Source organism: Labeo rohita, chromosome 23 (genome assembly GCF_022985175.1).
Source record: "Labeo rohita strain BAU-BD-2019 chromosome 23, IGBB_LRoh.1.0, whole genome shotgun sequence".
NCBI classification, from domain to species: Eukaryota; Metazoa; Chordata; class Actinopteri; order Cypriniformes; family Cyprinidae; genus Labeo; species Labeo rohita.
In genome coordinates, this window is record NC_066891.1 from 1,202,013 (window position 1) to 1,213,200 (window position 11,188).

Sequence of the window (11,188 nt, forward strand, 5' to 3'; positions counted from 1 at the left end):
GGTTTCGTTGATCTCAAACCTGTGCAACGAGTTTGAAAATGTGAATGTGTGAAATTCAAGAGCTGAGAAAGAGCAGCTGTGTGTTCTGTGAAATAATAATGGTCATATAGACTTGGAACAACTTGGGGTTGAGAAAATAATGACAGAATTTTGATTCTTGGGCGATCTTTCCCTAAAATGCAAACCATTGAACAGTGTTTACCATCAAGAGATGTCGTCAGAAGCTGTCCTACATGTGAAGCTAAAACACTTTTGCCTTAAATGTCATAAAAATGAAATATAAAACAAATGTAAATGGAGAACACAAGTGCAGTGCTTTACAAACAGATTCTCTAAACCATCAAATTGTTTTTTTGACTTCAAAAGGACAGTGTAGAAGAGACAGGAAGTGAAGTGTCTTCGAGCCAGGATTCGAACTCGGGACACCCGTAGCACAATGGTGGTAAATGGGTATCAAGGCTTTCGTCGCCGACAACCTACTATAAAGCGTCTTTGAATTTTCCATGTTTTGTTGTTTTGGGCTCTGTCAACTACTTGCGGTGATCCACCCTGGTCCGGTTCACAAAATTTAGCAGTTGAGCCCTGAAAGAGCCCAAATCCTGGATATAGAGGTTTGGTGAATCTGGTCTGGACTTTGTGAAGTAGGATCATGGTATTAGAGACACTGTAGAAGGACAGCAGTCCTGCCCTGTGGTCCAGATACACCCCGATCCGGTGGGACAGGGGTACGCTGATCTCCGTCTCCTCGTTGTTGTGCGCTAGTGCGTACCTCAATATAGAACAGTCCAGACTCCAGGAGTGCCTGTTATACCCAAACCCACTGTCATCTCCTTGCCCAGTTCTGTTGATGTCTTTGTAGGACACTGCAATGTCAACGCCATACTGCCCGGTCCAGACCACCTCCCAGTAGCAGCGACCTATCAGACTTTCCTTGCTCAGCACCTGGGCCCACCAGTCAAAGCGGTCCAGATGTTCTGGGTATGACTGGGGCTCAAGACTGCAAGCTACAGCCCGGTTCTGCTCTGTTAACCAAAGGTTCCTATGAGCTGTGTTTGGGTCCAGACTCAAGGGAACCAGAACTAATGGGAGAAAATGCAAGACCCAGGTAAAGCCTGCCTTTGGCCCAAAGCAAACCAAGACTGGTGTGTGCATGCTTACTTGGATCTCTGCAACTAGGTAAGTTGTCTTATTATGTAAAACAGAACTTAATGTGAACAAAGTATCCTTAGCTAACAAAACAAGTACTAAGATTAATCTCTAGGGATTGGGATTTTTTTCTATTGTACCTTCAGCTTTCATTGTGAAGATTTGGGTTTGTTTAAATTTGAATGAAAAGGTGGAATGACTTACACTGTAAAAAGTCCTCCCTCGTCTTGGGCTCTTGCGGCAGTAGGATCTTTTCTGCGGTCACTAAAGAGACATAAGATGTGAGAAGAAGTTAGTTATTGGGAAACTGCGGAACTTTTCGATGAGGTTGGACAAATGTAGGATTTTGTAAACCCCCAAGTACTATGGAGCCCCTAAGGCAAGACAGGGCTGCGTTTTTCAAAAGCATTGTAAGCCAAGTAGATCGTAGAGACCATTGGTGGCAATGGTCTCTACAATCTACTTGGGGTTACAATGCTTTTGGGAAATGTAGCCCAGGTGTGTTTGTTGAAAATAAACAAAACTAGACCTAAAGAAAGGAAGGTTAATCAGAATAAACAAATACAGATCAACAAAACATGAACGGAATACAGCTTATTGTCACCGGCTGGCTGGATATCCCGGACGAGCCCCCACAAGACGAGAGGTTTGTTATTTGGGAATCTGCAGACCTTTTCACAAGGTTGGACATGTAGTATTTTTCAAATCCCAAGTACTATGGAGCCCCTAAGACAAGACAGGGCTGCATTTGTCAAAAACTTTGTAAGCTTAGTAGATCGTAGAACCATTGCCACCAATGGTCTCTACAATCTACGATCTCTTTTGGGAAATGCAGACCAGGTGTGTTTGGTCAGGGTTGGAGCTGGCCAGATATTGAGGGCCATATTTAACCACTAATGTCCTAAAGTGATAGATAAAGATGAGATATGAGATTTGCATTTCAATTGTTACAAACCCCGCATTCAAAATGCTTGTTAAAGAAGGTATCAAGTAACACACATAGACATATGAGCCAAAAGCAGACACTTATTGTCAGTGGCTGGCTGGATATCCCGGACAAACCCCCACAAGACAAGAAATTGGCTATTTGGGAAACTGCAGACCTTTTTACAAGGTTGGACACATAGGATTTTGTAAATCCCAAGTACTATGGAGTCCCTAATGCAAGACAGGGCTAAGTAGATCGTAGAGACCATTGGTGTCAATGGTTCTACGATCTATTTGGGGTTACAATGCTTTTGAGAAGCATAGCCCAGATGTTTTGATTAGGGTTGGAGCTGAACTCTGTAGGATAGTGGCTATCAAGGGCCAGATTTAACCACCAATGTCCTAAAGTGATATAGATATAGATGAGATATGAGATTTGCATTTCAATTGTTACAAACCCCGCTTTCAAAATGCTTGTTAAAGAAGGGATCAAGTAACATAAATAGACATTTGAGCCAAAAGCAGACGCTAATTGTCAGCGGCTGGCTGGATATCCCGGACGAGCCCCCGCAAGACGAGACTTAGGCTACTTGGGAATCTGCAGACCTTTTCACAAGGTTTGACACATAAGATTTTGTAAATCCCAAGTACTATAGAGTCCCTAAGGCAAGACAGGGCTAAGTAGATCGTAGAGACCATTGGTGTCAATGGTTCTACAATCTACTTGGGGTTACAATGCTTTTAAGCACAGCCCAGGTGTGTTTGATTAGGGTTGGAGTTGAACTCTAGGATAGTGGCTATCGAGGCCCATATTTAACCACTAATGTCCTAAAGTGATTTAGATATAGATGAGATACATGAGTACATTTGAGCCAAAAGCAGACAAGCCCTCAGGCAAGACAGGGTTGTGTTTCTCAAAAGCTTTGTAAGCCAAGTAGATCATAGAGACCATTGGTGGCAATGGTTCTACAATCTACGTAGGGTTACAAAGCTTTTGGGAAATGCAGCCCAGGTGTGTTTGATAAGGGTTGGAGCTGAACTCTGTACGACAGTGGCTATCAAGGGCCAGATTTAACTACCACTGTCCTGAAGTGACACAGATAAGGAATGGGATATAAGATGAGAGGAATATTGTCAGCAGCTGGCTGGATATCCCGGACAAGCCCCCACCTGCTTTCCCAGGTACTTGACAATAGCCATTTCTTAAGGTTTAACATTAGAGATGCAGCAGCTAAATGGTTAAACACACACTGATATATGTTAAGCGCATGACTTACACACTTTTGCATTTCTATGTAAAACTTTGCATGGAGTTTGTAAGGGAATGCAAAGTTTCTTGGGGGGAATGCAAACAGTTGTGAGAGAATTCACAAGCATTAAAATACAAGTTTTCCATCTCTTTAGGGCCTCCAAGGTATTCTTTCTCAAGTAGGTACAGATTCTATTTGGAGCTAATCATATCATACTTTCAACCTCAGTCCACTTACCAATTGCTCATCCCAAGTTAGCTAATGGGTTTGTATCAGTTCGAAATAGTCTGTATTTGTTGCTTTTGGATGACTGGAAATTTTGACCACAAAGGTCTAGTCCAGGTAGGACATTAGTGTAAAAAAAAAAAAAACTGGTCCCATACTTCGGAATAAAAATGGTTTGCAGGCAACCACTTATTTTAGGGGTGTCCAGCCAAGGTCTTGAAGGGCCGGTGTCCTGTAGAGCAGTGGTTCCCAACCACATTCCTGGAGGCCCCCCAACACTACATGTTTTCCATGTGTCCTTAATCAAACAGATCATCAGCTCATTAGTAGATTCTCCAAGACCTGAAATAGGTGTGTCAGACAAAGGAGAGATGCAAAATGTGCAGAGCTGGGGGGCCTCCAAGAACGTGGTTGGGAACCACTGCGGTAGAGTTTAGTTCCAACCCTCATTAAACACACTTGAACCAGCTAATTAAGGTCTTACTAGACACGTTAGAAACTTCTAGGCAGGTTTGTTGAGGCAAGTGGAAGCTAAACTCTGCAGGACACCAGCCCTCCAGGACTAAGTTTGGACACCCCTGACTTAGATGGACCAAATTTGTTCATTAAACATGACTTTTTACCTGCTGAGAATATCCTGGCCATTTCCAGTCTCCAAATTTCCTGTATATGTGCTGTTAATGAGGCGAGGGACTTGATCACTTCTCCAAAACAGAACTGTGGATTAGTGGTCAGACTGGGGAAGTCATTACACTGAGAAGTTGGCCAGAGGGATTGGACCTCCTACAAGATTTGGAGATAATCAGGAGAGAAAAGAAGAGATCTACAACAGATTAAGAATTAGTCATTTGGTAGCCACTTTTACCAAAGCAGTTCGCGGGATCAAACATGCAACCCTCTGATAAAAGCTCTAAGCTTGAGTCACAACATAAGCGCCAACCCCATTAGCTGAAAGACTTTGATGATACCCTTTGTTGATCATGCAAGCTTTGTTTCAAGACTATAATAATGCATTTCTTCAAGTGCTTTTACCAGGAGGAAATGGATGTGATCATCAGTATGTGAAAGATGCTCCAGCTCGGACTGCTGTCTCTTCAACTTTGAAATCTCCCGTTCCAGACCTTCCAAATGTCCCTGAATCTGGTCCAACTCCGTGGTCATCTGACATTGGACCAGCGTAATCATCTCTCTCTGGCTTCTCTGTATAAATCTGAGCAGTTCAGTGTAGATCCTGTCACCTTCTTCCTCCGTGGCTTGAGTCAGGTTCTGTTAGCGGATATAAAGCCAGATGTACTTAAGAATTTTGTGCAGTTCTTGATCTCATTCTAGTTTTGGGTGAAGTGTGTAACTTTTCTGCACCACGAAGGTCCTTCTCCCATCTTCTATTGTTTAAGTTTCAGCTTACTTTGGTAAGTCATCCAATGGCTTAACTATACACTGTGAAATGTTTTCACCAGTTTCAACTTAAAAGCTTAAGTTTAGCAGCTGCCTTAAAATTTTAAGTTAAATCAACTGAAAAGTACAAGTCATTTTAACTCATTTTACTGTAATGAGTTACAATGACTTGTAGTTTTAAGTTAATTTAACTTAAAATTTTAAAGCAGCTGCTGAACTTAAAGTAGTCCACTTCCAGAACAAAAATTTACAGATAATCTGCTGTATTATTTTTATGAAAATAATCAATCATTTCGCTGGATAAGACCCTTCTTCCTCGGCTGGGATCATTTACAACCACATTTGGGATCGTTTGAAGCCGCATTTAAACTGCATTTTTGAAGTTCAAACTCAGGGCACCATAGAAGTCCACTATATGGAGAAAAATGCTAAAATGTTTTCCTGAAAAAATATAATTTCTTTACGACTGAAGAAAGAAAGACATGAATATCTTGGATGACAAGGGGGTGAGTACATTATCTGTAAATCTTTGTTTTGGAAGTGGACTTCTCTCTTAAAATTTTAAGTTAAATCAACTTAAAAGTATAAGTCATTTTAAGTCATTTTATTGTAATGAGTTAAAATGACTTGTTTGGGACAATATTTGACTTTTTAATTAGCCACAAACTTACCCTAAGGGTGTATGATGCTAACTGGATTTCCTTCAGCTCAGTCTCTCGATCCGTAACCATCTGCTTGGACTTTTCCAGCTGCCTCTGGGAATCATTGGACAACATCATTCAAGAATTTTTTTAAGTAACATGTGCTCTGTAGTTGTAAAACCAAGTCCATGAACCAAACTGCATCTGGCTGTTCCCAAACAAGTTTAAAAAAAGGCTTGTTTATGCATTGCATATTAAAAACTTGTACTTCTTTGGACTCCAACCTACCCCACCTTTACCTGTTTCTCTGCTCGCTCCGCAGCGGCCGAGACCATGTTATGTCCTTTGTGATTCGTGTCCAGCATGCAGAGGCAGCAGATACACTGCTGATCAGTTCGGCAGTAAACCTCCAGGAGCTTATGATGTTGGGAGCACATCTTCCTTTGGAGTTGTCCAGTGACGTCCACCAGTAAGTGTGCTTTCCCCACATTCAGGACGTTGTGGAGCCTGAGGTGAGTTTCGCAGTAAGATGCCAAACACACAAGACATGTCTTGAGGGCTTTCTCTTTCCTACCAGTGCAAGAGTCGCACTCCACATTCTCAGCTTGGTCCGTCTGAAGGTCTATCCTCTCCAGTTGCTCTGCAAGAATAGCAACAGATTCACTTAGATCTGACACAGAAGCCATGTATTTTTCCAGATCTTTCCCACATAAGAAATTCTGATTACACCAAAGTCAGCTGTTTTCCTGCAATTCCTAGAGGCAAACTGAGCACTCGTGGGAGTCCAGTTCATCTGCCATTTGCATGGAGAACAATGGTGTTAAAGGGACTCTACAACCATTTCTTTTCCTTGTACGTGTATGTGGGCGGGACTCTCTTATGTGTGTGTGTGGCGACAGATAGAGACAGAACTGAAGCTGGCTATAATGTGAAACCTAAACACAGAGAGACACACGGTTGCTTGCCAGGATGCTGTCACGTTCATGTTTAGCAAAATAATACCTGACTAACACTCTAGTAAAATGAATGCATATAAACAGCACACAGGAGAGACAATGTACAGTACCATCATGTGGTTTCTAGTCTCTTTTTCTGTGACAGCCATCATTGTGCATTTGCATGCAGAATGACATAAGAGAGACATTTTACATCTTCAAAGGCGAGACACTGCAGATGAATATAGTAAAAAAAATTAACTAATAGTTATCGCCTTACTTTCCCAGTTGATTGATTACATTGATAATTGCAAACTTTTTTTGTATGACAAGTTTTCTAAAATGTTAGGTTTACATATGCAAATGAGCAGTGTTGGGGAAAGTTACTTTTAAAAGTAATGCATTACACTTTTGCGTTACTCCCTGAAAAAGTAACTAATTACGTTACTTAGTTACTTTTTATGGAAAGTAATGCATTGCGCTACTTTTGCGTTACTTTTTAAATCTGGGCGGGGCTTGCTTCTTTGTTTTTAATATAAAACAATTCTAATGTAAAAGCCCTTTTACACCAAAATAGAAATGAATAGTAATTTTTGCTTATTAGTATGGTTGAATTGCATCATTAAAGATCAGCAGCGAAGATGCTGGTTAATAAAATGTGATTAAATACATAAAGGATATTTGTTTTATTTAACATATTTAATTATTGCAGGCTTGTCATATTCTGAGTTTGGATTTCACTGTTTTTATTCATTTCGAGAAATACTGAATCTGTTTTTTTGTGAGTGAGATGAATTAATGCATGTTAACATTTAGTCTAGAATACAGTAACATCATGTTTACTCACAATTTCCCGACAGGAGACTTGTCAGTCAATAAATAGGAAAAAGGTAACTGGCATTACTTATTTGAAAAAGTAACTCAGATATTTTCTAATTCAAAAGTAATGCGTTATTTTACTAGTTACTTGAAAAAGTAACATTATTACGTAACTTGCGTTACTTGTAATGTGTTACCCCCAACACTGCAAATGAGGCATTAGGGGTGTGCGGGGCACAAACTAAGGCAGGGTTAATTGTAACACACGTGGTTTAAATATTTCCACACACGCCAGCATAACCAAATTTACGGTATTTACTTGTTGCCATAGCAACACTATACAGAGAAAAAAGTGCGCCAAAATTCAAAAGCCTTTTGAAGATATGCTAAATATTATTTTACCATAGGAAAAGTACATTTCTGTCTGAAGTAAATGTTTCTTCCCCATTTTTAGTATTCATTTAAAATGAGACAAATCTGCTATTATTTTAATATTTATATTTAATATTTATTATCTCCAATCTGTTATTTGTCAGTTTAGATAGTTTATTAATGCTTGGCAAACCAGCGGAAGACACAAACCAGTTTTATATTCCAGTCGTGCTGATGGGGAACGTTGTAACACTGCATTACAATCTGCTCCGGTATATTAAACTATGCTATTCTATGACATTAGCGATGAAATTTTCACTATTTACTTTTATGGATTTGAAAAAGAAACCACAAGAAACAGGTGAATAAAGACTGACAATCAACGTTTAATGTTGAGAAATTATTATTTCAAGAAATGTAAAGCATTTTGGCTCGTTTATGTGTCTCGTGTTCTATGAGAGCTGTGTTTGGAGGGAGGGAAGTGTTTTTCTGAATGTCTTAATGTGTTTCATGTATTTGCGCACATTGTTTGAACTATACTATATAGCTGTGTTTTGCGATCACGGCCGTCCCACGCATGGTTGCAATATGTTCATTGTCAACCTCAAAATTTATATATATTATATATAAAATAATATATTTTTTTATTCTTAAAAATCGCCATTATTTTATTTGAAAAAGTTAATCATTTTATTTTATTGACAAAATATTTTAGTTTGACGTGTATATTTTTTTTCATTCGATCAGATAACATTTTAAGCTGTCATATGGTCATGTTACAACGTGCCCCTCACATGTTACAATGTACCTCACATATGGGGCATGTTGTCACTTTTCACTTCCTTTCTTTTGAGGTAAATTACGAAAAACGTGACATATTTGTACTAGACAAGTGTGAAATTAACGTGGATAAAAAATATACTCTCAACCCCACAGATTTACACAAACAGAGAATTCAAAAAGTGTTAGTTTGTGCTCCGTGCTCCCCTATTTAACGAAATATGCGCTAATTTGCATATATTTCTAGTACAAAAATGTAAACACCGGATGAAGTCCGGAAGTCCAAAATTTAGTTGTTTTGTTTGTTTTCACATATTAGAGTCAGATGTTTTTACAAAGGGAATTGTGTGTCTCTCATTTTGTCACACCATAATTCAGAAAATACCATATATTTTTTACATTTTTGGGGGGAATAAAATGTTGTATAAATTCATGCAAATTAAACCGGTGCATCCTAATAAATTAGAATGTTGTGGAAAAGTTCATTTATTTCAGTAATTCAACTCAAATTGTGAAACTTGTGTATTAAATAAATTCAGTGCACACAGACTGAAGTAGTTTAAGTCTTTGGTTCTTTTAATTGTGATGATTTTGGCTCACGTTTAACGAAAACCCACCAATTCACTCTCTCAACAAATTAGAATACTTCATAAGACCAATAAAAAATTTTTTTAGTGAATTGTTGGCCTTCTGGAAAGTATATTTATTTACTGTATATGTACTCAATAGTTGGTAGGGGCTCCTTTTGCTTTATTTACTGCCTCAATTCGGCGTGGCATGGAGGTGATCAGTCTGTGGCACTGCTGAGGTGGTGTGGAAGCCCAGGTTTCTTTGACAGTGGCCTTCAGCTCGTCTGCATTTTTTGGTCTCTTGTTTCTCATTTTCCTCTTGACAGTACCCCATAGATCTGGTCTGGTGAGTTTGCTGGCCAGTCAAGCACACCAACACCATGGTCATTTAACCAAATTTTGGTGCTTTTGGCAGTGTGGGCAGGTGCCAAATCCTGCTGGAAAATGAAATCAGCATCTTTAAAAAGCTGGTCAGCAGAAGGAAGCATGAAGTGCTCTAACATTTCTTGGTAAATGGGTGCAGTGTGGTTTTCAAAAAACACAGTGGACCAACACCAGCAGATAACACTGCACCTCAATCATCACAGACTGTGGAAACTTAACACTGGACTTCAAGCACCTTGGGCTATGAGCTTCTGACCTTGGTTTCCAAATGAAATACAAACTTGCTCTCATCTGAAAAGAGGACTTTGGACCACTGGGCAACAGTCCATTTCTTCTTCTCCTTAGCGCAGGTAAGACGCCTCTGACGTTGTCTGTGGTACAGGAGTGGCTTAACAAGAGGAATACGACAACTGTAGCCAAATTCCTTCACCCAAATTCTTGAATCGATTTTGCTTGACAAGTTTCTCAAGGCTGCGGTTCTCTCGGTTGGTTGTGCATCTTTTTCTTCCACACTTTTTCCTTCCACTCAACTTTCTGTTAACATGCTTGGATACAGCACTCTGTGAACAGCCAGCTTCTTTGGCAACGAATGTTTGTGTCTTACCCTCCTTGTGAAGGGTGTCAATGATTGTCTTCTAGACAACTGTCAGATCAGCAGTCTTCCCCATGATTGTGTAGCCTAGTGAACCAACTGAGACCATTTTGAAGGCTCAGGAAACATTTGCAGGTGTTTTGAGTTGATTAGCTGATTGGCATGTCACCATATTCTAATTTGTTGAGAGAGTGAATTGGTGGGTTTTTGTTAAATGTGAGCCAAAATCATCACAATTAAAAGAATTAAAGACTTAAACTACTTAAGTCTGTGTGCACTGAATTTATTTAATACACGAGTTTCACAATTTGAGTTGAATTACTGAAATAAATGAACTTTTTAAGAGAGACAGAGCTGTAATACGGGCTGTTTCATAACTGAATGCTTTTGTTTAAGTGGCATGGATTCTTTGCTTCATGTTATTATTTTACATTTCTAGATCAGAATAAATAATTCCAGATGTTAATGAGTAATAAATGTTCTCAATTACACATAAAGTCCTTGTCTGATGGCTGACCTAGCAGATATGCTTATGTATACTATATAAATGCTGATTTTCATATAGTCCATGCAAGCAAAAAAAAAAAAAGGGTAGTTTGGGTAGTCTAACATCAGAATTGCAATATAAAAATAAGCTAATAAGCTATGTATAATTGATAATCAAAATACACAGTATTCTTCATGAAATTCTACTTGTATTTTTAAAATATTGTTATATATTTGTGACCCTGGACCACTGTCACGTATCGTGCGAGGAAGGGGCAAACGAAGACGAAGGTCAAAGATAAAGTCTTTATTATATTCCTGAACAGAATACAACTTATAAAGACAGGTGATAACGATGAACTTAATTAAGGCAAAGGTGATACAAGGTAAACTAATGATGATTAAAGGAGGACAGGAAACAGGAACAACCAAATAATGGCACAAGAGGAAGAAACCAACATATACAGTCCACAGGGGTGTGACAACCACAAAACCAGTTTTAAGTAGAACGGGTATATAGTAGTCAACATCTAAAGAGGTTAAAAAAAAAAATTAATCAAAGTTGTCCTGAGACAAGAATGGGTATTGTTTTGGTTTTAGGACAACTTTGATGAAAGGTTTTGATCCACTTCAATAGTCAAAAATACACTGTATGAGTCAAAATGAA

At 39.0% G+C, this 11,188-nt stretch overlaps 1 protein-coding gene across 1 annotated transcript; it reads right to left on the reverse strand.

The window, feature by feature from the left end:
* Positions 1 to 93: 93 nt before the first annotated feature.
* LOC127154884 (tripartite motif-containing protein 16-like) lies at positions 94 to 6,366 on the reverse strand. The gene is made up of 6 exons (XM_051096756.1): positions 5,884 to 6,366; positions 5,564 to 5,698; positions 4,581 to 4,814; positions 4,172 to 4,331; positions 1,351 to 1,410; positions 94 to 1,079 (listed from the first exon to the last, which is right to left on the reverse strand). The coding sequence occupies exons 1-6, from the start codon at positions 6,268 to 6,270 to the stop codon at positions 454 to 456; spliced, it is 1,602 nt and encodes a 533-aa protein (XP_050952713.1). The 5' UTR covers positions 6,271 to 6,366; the 3' UTR covers positions 94 to 453.
* Between the last annotated feature and the right edge of the window lie 4,822 nt (positions 6,367 to 11,188).

What these genes read in the sequence shown, in the direction of transcription:
- LOC127154884 (XM_051096756.1), bottom strand. Translation starts at nt 6,270, where the DNA reads ATGGCTTCTGTGTCAGATCTAAGTGAATCTGTTGCTATTCTTGCAGAG. An exon ending in ATCACATCCATTTCCTCCTG is followed by an intron (nt 4,332 to 4,580) that starts GTAAAAGCACTT and finishes CAAATCTTGTAG; the next exon opens with GAGGTCCAATCCCTCTGGCC. An exon ending in GAGGGAGGACTTTTTACAGT is followed by an intron (nt 1,080 to 1,350) that starts GTAAGTCATTCC and finishes TTCTCCCATTAG; the next exon opens with TTCTGGTTCCCTTGAGTCTG.